The sequence below is a fragment of the Mirounga angustirostris genome, unplaced genomic scaffold, assembly GCF_029215605.1.
Source record: "Mirounga angustirostris isolate CCGP_5_RB_7025 unplaced genomic scaffold, mMirAng1.0.hap1 SCAF_7, whole genome shotgun sequence".
In the NCBI taxonomy this organism is placed as follows: domain Eukaryota; kingdom Metazoa; phylum Chordata; class Mammalia; order Carnivora; family Phocidae; genus Mirounga; species Mirounga angustirostris.
This window is the reverse complement of record NW_026991715.1, coordinates 149083505-149097892: the sequence shown is the minus strand read 5'-3', so window position 1 is coordinate 149097892 and position 14388 is coordinate 149083505. Positions and strand designations below refer to the sequence as shown.

The 14388-nt window shown below is 52.8% G+C and overlaps 1 protein-coding gene across 5 annotated transcripts in view; it reads left to right on the top strand.

Annotated features, from left to right (window-relative positions):
- The window catches only part of TENT4A (terminal nucleotidyltransferase 4A), a 45711-nt gene extending 32424 nt beyond the window's left edge, over nucleotides 1-13287 (top strand). The window contains exons 6-13 of one of the 5 annotated variants that reach the window (XM_045863682.3): nucleotides 186-314; nucleotides 2669-2882; nucleotides 4619-4745; nucleotides 5722-5822; nucleotides 6685-6857; nucleotides 7280-7438; nucleotides 9439-9603; nucleotides 11043-13287. In XM_045863682.3, coding sequence (XP_045719638.1) covers nucleotides 186-314; nucleotides 2669-2882; nucleotides 4619-4745; nucleotides 5722-5822; nucleotides 6685-6857; nucleotides 7280-7438; nucleotides 9439-9603; nucleotides 11043-11234 — 1260 coding nt within the window. In that variant the 3' untranslated portion in view covers nucleotides 11235-13287. The other 4 variants (XM_045863678.3, XM_054504875.2, XM_054504873.2 and 1 more) reach the window with 4 other exon arrangements.
- The last annotated feature ends 1101 nt before the right edge of the window (nucleotides 13288-14388 follow it).

Below are 14388 nucleotides of genomic sequence, written 5' to 3'. Positions count from 1 at the left end.
AGTGGGGATCTTAGCAAGCCCCTCACATAATTAATTCTCAGGCCCCTAAAAATTGAGGATGGTTGGCCTAGAGCCTTCCAAGTGACAAGAGGATTGAGTAAGCTTTTCTTTCTACTATGTGAAATTTGCTGTGTGACAAATCTTTAAAGGTATATTAACTAATTTTTTTTTTTTTTAATTTACAGAAATATTCATTGCTGCCTTACTTGATTTTAGTATTGAAACAGTTCCTCCTGCAGAGGGACCTGAATGAAGTTTTTACAGGTGGAATTAGCTCCTACAGCCTAATTTTAATGGCCATTAGCTTTCTACAGGTGAGTGTGTGTTCCCTCTAGAGACTTTCGTAGGCGCACATTCTCCCTTGATGTTGTGAAGCTATTGCTTGGTGGATTCCAGCCGCCTTGCTCTCCCTGCACTCTTCTGCTTTGGTTTAGTAGAAATTGACTTCTGATTGTCATACTAAAACCAGTTTGATTAATACTTCTTTCCTTTCTCTCCTTTATAGCTTATTTTTGTAGTTGATTGAATGGTTCGAGGGAGGGCAATCTATTCTGGTCCCATCCATCAGGTGTATGTCAGTCTGAACTTGACCCCGTCCATGTAGTCTTTCATGCCTTGATGGACAATAAAAAGCTGATTTTCTTGGTTATTGACTGTGATTTATGAAAAATTTGTCTCAGAAAAAAAATTGGGAACCATATATGGTAAAAAAAAAAATTGAAGAGAGCCTTTCTTCTTAGATTGACAAGACGTAAATATTTTGTTTTAAATTTTATGTGGCTCTTATTTTGTTGAGTACCGTGGAACAATCTGTCAATAGAAAACCTACCTATACATGTTAAATGCTATGATACTGATACTTGTTTAACATATAAAATAGTTCTATTTAACATATAAACTTAATTATTTAACATATAAAATAGTTTCTGAGTTAATGGAAACATTAATATTTTCTTGAATGAAGGATACTCTGTTCTTCACAAAATCTTTCCTGTATACTCTGGCTGTTCCTCCATGTTTATCATTAATTTTGTATTTGTGATTGGGCTTATTAGGCTTTTATATGCAAAATTTGGCCATTTTTCTCCTTAATACGGCTGATGGAAGCAGTGGTTACACCACCTTTCATTATTTTGACTTCTGTGGCACATCTTTGCCAGAGATACTTGAAGAACAGTGAAAACGGAATCCCACCTTTGTTTTCTTATGGTTTAATCACGTTGCTTTGCTGTCCACGTTTTCCTCTGTGGTGCTGCCCTTGGAGTCATTTTCTCTAGTTTTTGGACATTATTTTGAACTAAATACAACCTCCCGCTCTTGACTTAACTGCCTCATGTTTTTCCTGATTTGAACTATTTCAGTAGCCTTGTTACCATGCCTGCTATTTGCTTTTATGGCGCCGGACACTGGGCTCGGCACCTCCTGCCCCCTTCCCCCATAGGGTCCTGGCAGCAGTCCGGTGACCCCACGGAAGGTCGCAACAGAGTGGCTGGCTGGCCACGCCCCTTGGCGCCCTCTGTCCTGCCTCAAAGCTGAGCCTGTCCTGCCCGCCTGAGGTCCGAGGGCCCAGCCTCGCACCGGCTAGCTCTCCAGTGTTTGACTTTGTGGAAGGCAGAGGTGAGACCGCTGCTCTCGTGCCTCGAGCACAGGCAGGTCCTCAGAAGCCAAGTGCTTGTGAGCCCTCGAAAGCCTCCTGAGTGTCAGGAGATGCCTCTCCTCGGGGAGTCATGTGTTCTCGGTTTTCAGCCCTCTTGCTTCTGTCAGGAACTGTGCTTTCCCCTGGACGTGACCGTCAGGATGCAGAACGGCGCCGTCCCTTAGAGCTTCTCCTCGGCTGGCCTGCCCGCAGGCTGCGCGGGCCAGCAGGGGGGCCCCAAGCCACACATGCCGACTGAGCACTTGCCTGATGCCAGCAGACTACGTTCTTGATTAATTTGTTTCATTAATTTAAGTAGAAATAGCCACCTGTGGCTGGTGGCTGTCCTCACGGGCCGCGCAGGTCTGCACCGAGCCTCTTCGATTGGGAGGGTGTCGGCAGACAGCGGCTGAGGGAGGTTCAGTACGGGCCCATGCCCTGCTTGAAGGAAACGCGGTGCTGAACCGAGGCTGGTGCTAATCGGTGTGGCAAGCAGGGATGTAAATTTGGTGTAAATATTATGACACAACACTAATCACCTGTACACAGTTAAAATTCATCTTTCCGGTCCGTTCTGTCACACTGTTCGGTCTGATACTGCCCTCTATGGGTTGTCTTTTGGAATAATGGGACTAAGGTTAGAATCTGTGACGTGACATTCACCACCTAGATGACTCTAAATTGTGGAGAATATGGTCTACTTATTGGTCAGTTTTTGGTAACTTGAGGTTAATCAGAGGTCTGTGTTAGTAGGAAGACCCTCTATGGATTATGAATTCCAGAGAATTAAAGTATAATAAAAAATTCAGATTAGAAGGTTTTCTTTCTTTTGAACGCTCTGTACTGACAAAGGCTATCCAGGCTCTGTTGGTGCCTCCCCCTGCCACCTGGAGCATCCTCCTGGAGTTGGTGTGTGAGCAGGTGTGACTGATAGTGTGTCCTTGGAGAGACCACGAGGTAGCGGACTTCGTTGCATGCGGTCTTCTGTAGAAAATGACTTGAATCCAAATGGTGGATCTGTTGCTTTTACAGTTGCATCCGCGAATTGATGCCCGGAGAGCTGATGAAAACCTTGGAATGCTTCTTGTAGAATTTTTTGAACTCTACGGAAGAAATTTTAATTACTTGAAAACCGGTATTAGAATAAAAGAAGGAGGTGCCTATATCGCCAAAGAAGAGATCATGAAAGCCATGACCAGTGGGTACAGACCATCAATGCTGTGCATTGAGGACCCTCTGCTCCCTGGTAAGTGCCTTGCTCCTCACTGGCCACGAGCCTGGGGGCATGACTGGCGCCCGGAGTAAGGGGTGGGGGGAGTCTGCAGTCCCTGCAGCCAAGGGTGGCCCCTCTGTCCTGACACGTAATGGGGACACCTTCAGAAGTCTGTCTTTAATGCCTTCTAATTCACTTCTTATGAAGTTGGAATGTCTTTACATTCTGTAATTTACCAGATAAATGTAGAAAGTGAAAATTAAGGAAAAAAAGTTTATTTTTTCTGATTAGGAAAGTATTTGTTACATATTCATCATAAACCATTCACCTGCAAGAAGTATGTCACATAGAAAAGCAAAGTATGCCACAACCCCCTTCCATTCTGGTGTGTATTTCTCCATTTTTTTTTCCTACACAGATATTAATATTTATTGCAAGCTTATTAATTAAGCGGATCACGTAATTCAAACAGTTCTGTGACTTGTGTTTTTAATTAAATCCTAGAACCCTTCCCTGTGTGTGTAGGGTGTGTTCCATTGTGAGGATTGCTGCATTGACCATCCGAGGTGGTGTACAGTTCCCCCGGTTTTATTCCCTTGAGCATAGTGAAGGGTGCTCGTTCCCCCTTCTGTTAGGGACGGTCTTTCTCATCTTTGCCGATCTGATAGAACATGCAACGTACATGTGCGTTGAGTTCGCATTTCTTTAATGATGAGTGAGGTGAAGCAAATTTTTATTTATCGATTCCACAAATGTTTACTGAGCACCTGCTAGGTGAGACACTGTTGTTACTGTTGGTGATAAAGTCAGTGACGGACAGGTAACAGAAAAGGTGGTGGAGGATGTCTGCTCCAGGTGCACTGCCCCGTCTTCCCGTTGTGTGCACTCACGTGCTTTGTGCATCTGTCTGCCGGGCTGTGTTCCTCGTGACTTCGTGAGATCCTGCCTCTTCTTCGTCATCATGCTGTACTTTTTTTCTCCCCAGTTTGTCCCTTTGCATCTGTATTTGGTGTTTTTTGTTACTCAGTTCCTATATATATTTTTTAATGTCCTCAGATTTAATGATTTTTTGTTGGTTTTGTTTAATGGCTGCTGGAGTGTGAAATTCACTTCTTAAAAACCCTGTGACGGGAAGCCTGCTGACTGTTCTGTTGTTTACATACGACAGGACTGATGCCATGCTTTCTCAGGACGGCTTTACCCTGCAGCAGAGGAACATGTTTTCACATCTGTTTGTGTTCGATCAGTTAAATTGCAGGGATTTCCAGTGTCTTTGATGTCTGTTTAAATGTACTTGAAATGAAAGCTTGCATTATCACTGGATATATTATCAAACTTGAAAAAGAAAATTCCAATACTTAGAATGGCTCCTAAAACATACTGCTTACTTGCATTGTGAAGAATGAGTACATGTGAATTAAAACTCCAAACTGCTGTTACTAAAAGTTAAGTTCCTTGACTGAGGCTCACTTGGTGACTTCAGTGATGGTTTCATCTGATCTGCCACCTGCCCAGTCCTTAAAACTGGAGAGGGGAGACCGGACACGTTCTACCCTGAAGGACTTGCTTCCTGCGGGCCCCACGGGTGCTGACTGAACTGCAGCGTGCCTGGTCCGGGTGCTGCTTGGTCAGCACAGCCGCGGTCTGAGGCCGCTGCCTCGGCTCTTTGGGGTGGGTGCCGCCTGGGGAGTCGCTGGACTTCTTCGTGAACTGTCACCACGGTCACATGCGTCGGGATAAAGGGTCCTACAGCCACCTTTCTGTTTCAGGAAACGATGTTGGCCGCAGTTCGTACGGGGCCATGCAGGTGAAGCAGGTGTTTGACTACGCCTACATTGTTCTCAGCCACGCTGTGTCGCCCCTCGCGAGGTCCTACCCCAACAGAGACTCTGAAAGGTAACGCAAGTCACGCGTCACTGTCCTGGGCTCACAGCCCCGGTGGCCTGGCAGCTCCCTGCGGCAGGCACCGCTGGCCTCTGTCCTTGGCTTCCGTGAGGTTTCTTAATGGGTACACAGGCACATTCTAGTAGAACCTGAAATAATCGATGAGGACCACGTTTGGTTCATCCGTGGCTGAGCAGTGTGAAAATTTCTTATTTGGAGATTTGACAGTTTCTTCAGGGTATTTTATTTTGGGCAAGTGATTTCTGGCCTTTTCACACTTTGGAATGTGATGCGTTCTCTTCAGGCTGTCCTCAAGATGCACAGCTGAGCTTGAAGGGAGTGTGCATGTGGGTCCACGGGCCTCCCCCCCCGCCTCTCTTTTGAAAACTCACCCCTCATTCTGCATTTCAGCACATTTTTGCAGTGTACACTTTTACTGGTAGAGAGAAATACTTACTGCGTGGTTGGGAGGTGGTGGGATTGGGGGGTGGAGGGAGGGAGTGAGGGGGCAGTGGAAGGGAAGAACAGTGCAGCACAGGGATTCTGATGCCTGGCGCGCATGCTGATCGGCTCTCCGTGGGTTCTGTGCCTCTGCCCGCTCACGGTGCTTTCTGGCAGGGCTTTGGGCCTGTGCTGGGTGCTTAGAGTCTGGGCACCGTCTGCTTGTGCCAGACCTTCATGAGTGCTGGGCCAGGGCGGGGGGCGCTCCCCTGCTTAGGCACTGGGTTGAAACAGTCTTGTAGTAGCTATCTGTAGGTTCAAGGGTGTCTACATAAGTGAACTCACTTTTTCTATACTGTGATCTCAGAGCACATTTGCGCTTAAGCATCGGAAATCATAACACAGTTCGTAAAATTATTTTAGCTTTCTTCCTCTTTCACTTGGCAAAGTGATATGTTGTTAAAAATATAAAATAGCTAGTCTGCAGGGTTTGTGGCCTCCGACGTCCCTCTGCAGCACGCTCATTCCCCGTGGTGTCCCTTTGCAGTACTCTAGGAAGAATCATCAAAGTGACTCAGGAAGTGATCGACTACCGGAGGTGGATCAAGGAGAAGTGGGGCGGCAAGGCCCCCCCGGCGCCCGAGCTTGGTGAGAGCTCGTCCGGTCGCGTTACTCTTGAACCTCTGACGCCTGGAAGCAGGAGTGTCTCTCTGTCCCTCGGTGCTAATTGTTCTTACTGAGGAAACACCTCATTTTCTGTAAGAGTTTACAGCGGTGAGATTTAGGCCAGCAGGAATACAATGCATGCCACACACAGACTTTTAAAGTTTCTTCTAGTAAGTGCATTAAAAATGTGAAAAGAAACAGGTGAAGTTCCATTTATTTATTTATTTATTTATTTAAAAGATTTTATTTATATGAGAGAGACAGAGCGAGAGGGGGAACACAAGCAGGGGGAGTGGGAGAGGGAGAAGCAGACTCCCCGCGGAGCAGGGAGCCCGATGCGGGGCTCGATCCCAGGACCCTGGGATCATGACCTGAGCCGAAGGCAGACGCTTAACGACTGAGCCACCCAGGCGCCCCTGAAGGTCCATTTTATAATGTACTTTATTCAACGTAGTATCCAACATTTCATCATGTAATCAGTATGAAGAGTGTCGGAGAGATTCTGGCCCCGGGCCGGTGCTGTGCCCTTGAGGCCCAGTGGGTACCGGCAGCGCACCCTGCCCCAGCGCCCCAGAGACGCGCGCTCTGTGTTTAGATTCCGTAAGATTTACAGTAGAAACCTGTTTACACATCCAGGTCGTTGCAGACATGTTTTAAGGTTGTCCAATAACTGAAACCAGCATACTTTTAAAAATTAAGTAAATTAAGTAAAACGAGGAATGCGTTTGTGAGTCGTTAGCCGCATGTCAGGGCTGGGCGGCCCCCGTGGCCGGAGGCTGTGTGGTGGGGTGTGCGCGTCCGTCCTCTCACCAGGTGCCTCAGCCAGGCTGTGTTGCCCCCACAGACAACAGAATTAAGATAAAGGAGCGAATAAGTTCATGTGAGGGGGATCCGCCCCCGCGCCGAGACCCGGAGTCCCCCTACAGCCAGCGCCTGACCTTGTCTCTGCCCAGCCCCCAGCTGCTCTCGTCCGGCTCGTCCGCCTCCTCCGTGTCTTCGCTTTCCGGGAGTGACATTGTGAGTGTGCCTGCCGGGGAACGTCTGTGGCGGGCTGTTTAGCCTCCGCCAGCCGGGGTTCCTCTCCCTTCCGTGTGTGTCTGTGCCGCCGCCCCAAGACGGCCCCGAGGGGTCCCCGCTCCGCCACGAGCCTCTGCCGGCGGTCGGGGACCCCGGCCCTGCTGCTCACGGCCCAGCTGTAGCGGACCTCCTCGGAAAGCGTTTTAGACGCTCGGGTGGGGAGGAAACATTTAAGTGAGGTGTCTGTCCCGTGTGACCGGAACGTTCTTCGGTTCTGAGAGGACTTGAAGGGGGGGCGGGCGGCTTGGCAGATGGGGCCGTGCGCTCGCGCCCGCCTGTGGCTGGAGCGCCGCGGGTCCTGCTTCCGTCCCCGAGAAGCGGTGCGCCTCTCCACGGCCATCCCTGTTGTCTTTTCTACATAGGATTCTGACACGCCGCCCTGCACAACACCCAACGTTTACCAGTTCAGTCTGCAGGCACCAACTCCCCTGCTGGCCAGCCTACCCACCGCCTTGCCCGTGCCGAGCGGCAAAGCTCAGTCCGCTCCTTCCAGAACGTTGGTCATGACGACTAACACTCAGGTACGCGGCGGGCTGGCGCCCTTCCCACAGCCGGGCCCCTGGGAACCACGTCTGAGCTGCCGCAGGTGCTCTAGCTCTGGCTGGTACTTTGGAATTAGAAATAGGTCTTCGGAAATCTCTGGAAGGTACATTTCTATCTTGTAGGACACCCTCGTGCTTTGTGGATGGATAGAATGTAACTCCTGTCATTCTACGGAAGACCGTGTCCTCGGTCCCACCCTGTGTGGTGTGTGCAGCAAGGGGACTCCTGGCCCTCGAGCTCTGAGGGGCTTTAGACAACAAGGTCCAGGTGGAGCGTCGGTCTGAAAATGACTGACACCCAGCCTGAGACGGTGGTCCGGGGCCTGCGTCAGTTGGACTCTGGTGCTCGCCGGCCCCCGGGCACGGAGGGACCACCGTCCCTGCTTCCTCTCAGTCTCCCCATTTACACTCTTGAGAAGTTTTAGTATAAACTTTGACTTTCTCACGTTCTTTTTAGGCAGTATTTATAGAGCTTTTTCTGTTAGAATATGTCCTTTGTTGGTTGTTTTTTAGTTTAGATGAAATTAGAAACCTGAAAGATAATTTCGAAATATTCAGTTTGGTATCCATTTGACAGTCACGCACAACTGAACACGAATTTGTAAACACCCACCGCATTAATTCCCCTTTAAAGGAAGGTCCTCTCTGCAGTGCGGGCTGTGATTTGAGCACAGAGAGACGTGGGCACGAGCAGACACACGGACTCATCTGTCTGTCTGTCGTCTGGCTCTCTGCCCCGGGCCATGGGGAGGGCGGAGCGCAGCGCGCCCGTCATGCACGGGCGGCAGTGGCCGGCAGAACAGCCCCACCAGACACTTGTGGGTCCTGCGTGAGGGCACGATGCTGAGGCACGTGGCCGCGGTGTCCCCCAATCCGTCATTGGTCCTAACCTCACCCAGGGGCTCAGGTCCCCCGAGAGTCAGCGTGGCCGCCACACAGTGGTGGGCTGATGCTGTGTGCGTGGTTCTGGCAGGAAGTCCAGGAATGTTCTAGGGACAGGTCGCAGGCTGCTGCTGGTGCCCTGGTCTCATCTGTCACTTTGCTAACAGAAGTTGAGGCTGAAGCTAAGGTCGTTCACATTTTAAGCCAAGGCTCGAGGCCCACTCTCTCATTTTATTTCTAAACTGCAAACCTGACTTCTACTGGAGCAACTCAGTAACCCCCTGTACACATCACGGGCACTCTCTCCCAGGAAGCTCACGGGCTGACGAAGTGCCCCGCTCGGGATGAAGTGGGCCCTGAGAGCTGGGGACGTGAGTCTGGCAGACCCCGGTGACACGGGGCCCCGGGGGAGCAAAGCCCCCACTGAGGAGAGGGCCTGAGTGCACTCCAGCCCCCGGTGGGGACCTTTGGTAAAGCGTAAGGAAGGCTTTGCATGTGCTCTGGAGCACCATGTGGGAGACCCCAGCTCCTGTTCCATCCACTGCCTCGGGGTGGGGGACTGCAGTTAGTCTCCAGCGGGGCAGATGCATAGGATGCCTAGATGTGAGCAGTGCAGTTCTCGGAGGTCTGAGAGGGGTTCCCATCGGCACCCCTGTGATGCAGGAGTACAAGTACTAGAGGGACCAGAGGGGCAGGGGGAGCAGGGAGGGGGCCAGCCTTCCCCAGGACGCCTCTGCGGGCCGGCACCCCTCCACAGGCCATCGCTTGGACCAGCGTCGGGCCTCCCGTCCTGGGTCGAAGGACAGGTGTTACTCTGAGGACTGACTTGAGTTGTTGCTCGGTCTTCAATGAGTAACGAGGTTTCATGACTTGGGTTACTGGGCATACTTTCTATTGTAGTTGCTGTTCCAGAATGTAGAATATTTCTGATGCAGAACAAATCCTGTCAGGTTATAGTAAAACACAGGCTGTGTGAATGAGCCTATTTGCAAATGGCTGTTCCAAAGCAGCGCCCCCCCTTGTCGGGCTCAGCACTAGAACCGGGGACCTCTGTCAGCCTGGTGCCTCATGGAAGTCTCTGGTCGGTGTGTTCCTAGACCAGGTTTACGATACCTCCACCGACCCTGGGGGTGGCCCCCGTCCCGTGCAGACAAGTTGGCGTTGAAGGAGCTCCGGCGTTGAAAGCTGTTCACCACATGTCTTCCGCGGCCGTTCCGTCCGCATCTCCCAACCCGCTCTCGAGCCCTCACCTGTATCACAAGGTAGGCCTCCCGCCTGGCCTGGGCCCGGGGCCCAGAGCCCAGGGCTTTCTGCTCTGTCCGCCAGAGACAGGGTTCCACAGCGATGTGGCTTAAAACGGAACTTGCTTTCTCATCATTCAGCTTCATGTTTGCTTTTCTTTGTGGTGACTGAAACTTTAAGAGTGTTATTTTCCCGTATAATAGAGTTTAAGCATCTGTCTTCATTCTTCCATTGAACTTGTTAGCATAAAACGGAAGTTGGAAATAAGGTTCAGAGTGAAGCATATTTTGTTTCCCATTTATCTGTTGAATTAATTTATATGCCACATACTTTGGTTTTCAAGAAGCAGATGATACCATCAGGAACAGTGCCGGTGTGACCTGGGGCATGGGGGGTCTGCATGGGGTTTGCTTTCTCGGTTCCAGTGGGGTCCCTGTGAATGCGCTGGTTGGTGCCCCTGTGGCTTCTCTTAAGTCCAGATTCTGTACACGAGAAACTGTCCTGTGGTAGGAAAGCAGGTCGGTATTCATTCCCTGTGCCCTTGAAGGGCCGGAATGTTTCTGAGGGCTGTGACGGACATCTGCCTGTGAGGTCAGGGTGCAGTGTCCGAAGGCGGGTGTTTCCCCTTGGGCTCCGGCGATATTGGGGACCCTCCCCTCGATGACTCCAGTCAGCTCCTCTGTTGCTTCTCTGATCATATTTTGCCAGTAAATTTTCAGTGCTTCAGGGTTGGCTCTCCGAAGCCGCGTAATTAAGGCCAGATTGTTACATTTATCTGGAGCTCCGCCATAGAGCGTTCCTCCTTGGAGTCGCCCCGCCGGGCACGATGGGGTCTTCCGTGCACCCGCGGCGTCTCACGCTGGCCTGCCGGAAATACTCACGGGGGAGTGAGGACTTCTCGAACGGGAGAGCACTTTCGTTAATCGCACTTTGGCTTTCCCTCTCAGTCCCCCTGCGCTGCTTGTTTGCACCCTTCCTGAAAGCGGCTGTGTTTTCTGCGGGCCTGCCTCGCGTGGGGCTGTGCGCACAGGAGCCCCGGCGCGTACAGCAGTGTCCCCGGCCCCCGGGAGGGAGCTCGAGCGCCAGCCTGCTGGGCCATGGAGCTCCTGCGTGTGTTGGCAGAATGTCACAGCTGCGGTGCGGGAAAGACCACCAGGGCCCCTCTTTGTTCTGTGGACGCGCAGACCAGTTAGAAGCGTGGCGCTCATGTCTCCGGACGTGTGTGCGCGTGCGCGCTCTGATCCCGGGCGGGGTCCTGTCTGTCTCCCGGGTGCAGTGGTCACCGTGACACGGAAGCATGGCTCATGGCCACGTGGACGCTGCATGTGGCAGTGTGCGCTTCCACTGTCCTCGGGCCCGGTCTCCGGGGGGCGCGTGCTGCCCCCGACCGGCCCCACGGCAGCGGTGTCTGGGTCCCCGGGGCAGCCTCCCACGTTGCACCCCTCTGTCTCTCCAGCAGCACAGCGGCGTGAAGCTGTCCCTGAAAGGCTCGCACAGCCACGGCCAGCCTGGCACGTACAGCTCTGTGGGCAGTGGAGGCGTGCGGCCCCCCGTGGGCAACCGGGGGCACCACCAGTACAACCGCGCCGGCTGGAGGAGGAAAAAGCACACGCACACGCGGGACAGCCTGCCCGTCAGCCTGAGCAGATAATGGCCCCGATGGCGCCGCCGGCCTCCCTGCTCCTGCACAGACTCGGCCGGGCGGCCTCGGCGCCCAGCCCGGAGCGGAGACCAGCACCCAGCACGTCGGCCCGGGCCCCGCGGACCGCCCGCCGCTGATCACTCTGCATGTTCCTTGTGTGGTGGTCGCGCCCATCTTCAAGAACAGCTCCTTGTGCTCATCTGTGAAGCCTTAGGAAGCGTGGACGCTGTGTCTGCCTTCCTGGGCTTCTTCCCTCCAGTGCCGGACGGAGCAGGTCTGGACCGGGGACTGCGGGCGGGTTCGGACCGGGCGCCGGCCGCGGCGCTTCTCGGCAGCAGGTCTGGGTCCTTTGCGGTCGGGGTGTGTTCGTGGCTCGCCCGCCAGAGCAGCAGAGACCAGCCCCCGTTCTCGTTCCTTCCCCAGCGGGGGGGCTTGGGAGGTCGCCATTGTGTCACTGCCCTCACCTTTTGTTTCGGATTTCAGAACTGTTTTTCTATGTAAATACTGAAAACTTATGATTTGTGCAATAACTCAGATATTTTTATTTAATTCATATTTTCACATAAGTTATATTTAAGGGAGGAGGTTTTTTAAACAAGCGTAGGTCCTTTCCCGAGTCGCATTTTCTAAGTTGGGTTCATCGTGCCGGCTGGTTGTCTGAGGAGCACCGCTACCAACACCGGGAGTGAGGGGCTCGGGGTTTCCTTTTGTGTTTTCCTTTGGGTCAGACACGAGGCCTCTCCGTCCGTGGCGGGGGAGCCAAGTTCCCTGCAGGGGCTCGGCTCCCGAGCCTTCTGACCAGCTGCCCGCCGGCCCTGCCGTCCGGCCTGTCTGTTGTCTCGCTCTGACCGCAGAGCTTTAAGGTTTTGGTTTTCGGTTCTTTTAAAGTAGACAACAAATCCAGCATTTAAAGTGCCAGAAGTAAAACTTTCTAAGGGGAGAAAGGGTTGTCACGTTATAAAATCTTAAAAAAAAAAAAAAAAAAGGTGAACTCTCAAGTGCTTCAGTCCGTTTTAGTCACACAGCCTGTCAGGAGGGGTCCGGTGAATATCAGCACGGACAAGGGCACCCAGTTTTAGGAATGTGGAGAAAGGAATTATGTTGATTCCGTGGAGGAATCTGTATAGCGGTATGCATTCGTTCTGTTAAGAGCAAATCTACAAGAAGTCCTTGAGCTGCTCAGTGCACCGTGGGGAGTTTCGTGGCGCATCGCGGGAGAGCCCGGCGCGGGGTGGGGCCGGAGCAGCGGGTGCCCCCCTCGAGAAGCATCCAGGTACACTATGCAAGTGCTGTCCGCCATGGCCACCTCTGTCCTACACCCATCCTGCCCGTCCCTGAGTTTCCGGAGTGCCACAGTTGTCCTGGTGTTAGTTGCATCTCATAGGTCATCTGACCTCCCGTTTTTAAAATGGGGGGTTCTGGCCCTGCTGAACACTACAGGTAGGTTGGTCTTTGAAGTCCACTAGTGGAGAAGGTCCAGTCGAGAGACTTATCTACCATGACACCTGATGGAAGTGCAGAGCGGGGAGCCTGGAGTGCGGCCTGGGGGCGGCGTCCCGGCCCCCGGGACCTGCCCCCCCCCGCCCCCCAGCACCGTCGCGGCTGCCGGCCACGGCTTCTCCGGGGGGCCTTCCAGAAGAGAGTAGCACATGTTGTCTGCAGTTCTTGATGATCGAAAGTTATCAAAAATATTTAAAGATATTTAAATTGTGAATCTATTGATAAAGAAATATTTATAAAAACTGATAAGTAGGCCTGTACTAATCTCCACACATTAGCAATATTGACTGTCACCCTACATCTAGGAACCACTGCGGGGCATGGGTCCCGCGGGGATGCATTTTAAAGCTCGATTCACAGACACAGGCGCCATGCTCCATCCCCGTCATGGTGAACGAATGAATTGGCCTGGCTACCACGGTGGTCACGCGCTACAGGTTGAACAAAACGATATCATGTTTCGATTTTTTTGTGTGTGTGGACAACAATGTGGAAGCTAAAATTGACATATTTTTATGTAAAGTTTTTCTATTCTTTGATTTTTAATAAACTTTGGAAACCAGCTGGTGTTTGTGTTGGAGTGTGTGCTTTCCTTTCCGGAGAAGGGCGGCTTCTGCCATTTCGTGTTCTTGAACTTTCTAAGGAGAGCAGTGAGGAATCGGGTTCTCATTGGTTCGGGAACTTCAGAATGCAGGCGAGGTTCCGGTGCTGTGAACAGAAGACCTGCAGCTGAAGCAGTGCTTGCCCGCGTCCTGGGCCCGGGGGGGGTCCTCACCCGCTGACTAGCCCCGCGCCGCATCCCACAAGCCAGGTGTGTGACCCTTGGCACCAATGACGCTTTCCGGGGAAACTGTTCCTTCTGCATCTCAGTCGAAGTGGATCACTTTTTTTTTTTTTTAATTGGGGAGCACAAACGGTGAGGGGCAGAGGGAGAGGCCAGCTCCCTGCTAAGCAGGGAGCCTGTCACCGGGCTCCATCCCAGGATCCTGACCCTAAGAACACATCCTAAACAGCCACGCAATCAAAATGTAACTTAAAATGTAACCTGTCGGAATTTATAAGGAGGTATCAAAAAGCCCCGTAGTGCCGCGAGTGACCGACAGAACGGCGTGTCTTGGCCTGCGGGGGGGTGCGCTAGAACGCCCCCCCCCCCCCAGAGCCCGGCACAGCCCTCATTCATCCGCTCCTTCCACAAGGGTTTCCGGAGGGCTGCAAGCAGGTGCTGTCCCGAGGACACAACAAGGCCCTCTGCCCACAGCGCCTACGATCCCACAAGGCTGCAGAGGACCCCAGAAAGCAACCTCTGTGCCCGGTGTCACTGCTGTGAGCAGTGGCTTGAGGCGGAGTGACAGGTGTGTCTGTGGCCAGGACCACTGCAAAGGCCGTGGGCTGGCACGCTGGTGGCCTGGCGGCCGGGAGCAGGTGCAGAAGCAGAGCCTGGAGGGAGGGGAGCCGTGACAGGAAGCCGCAGGGTTTCTACGTCCCTATGGCCACTCATTGGAGAACGGGCCGGAGTCGGGTGCTGAGGTGGCCCAGGCGAGCGATGACCGCCGCGGGAGGGCCCCGGGCAGGTGGGCTGGGGCCGGCCAGGCCACACTGATGGGGGGGGGGGGGCGCGGGGAGGGCAGTGGCCCTGGCCTCCCTGTGGGTTGCTGCCCACAGC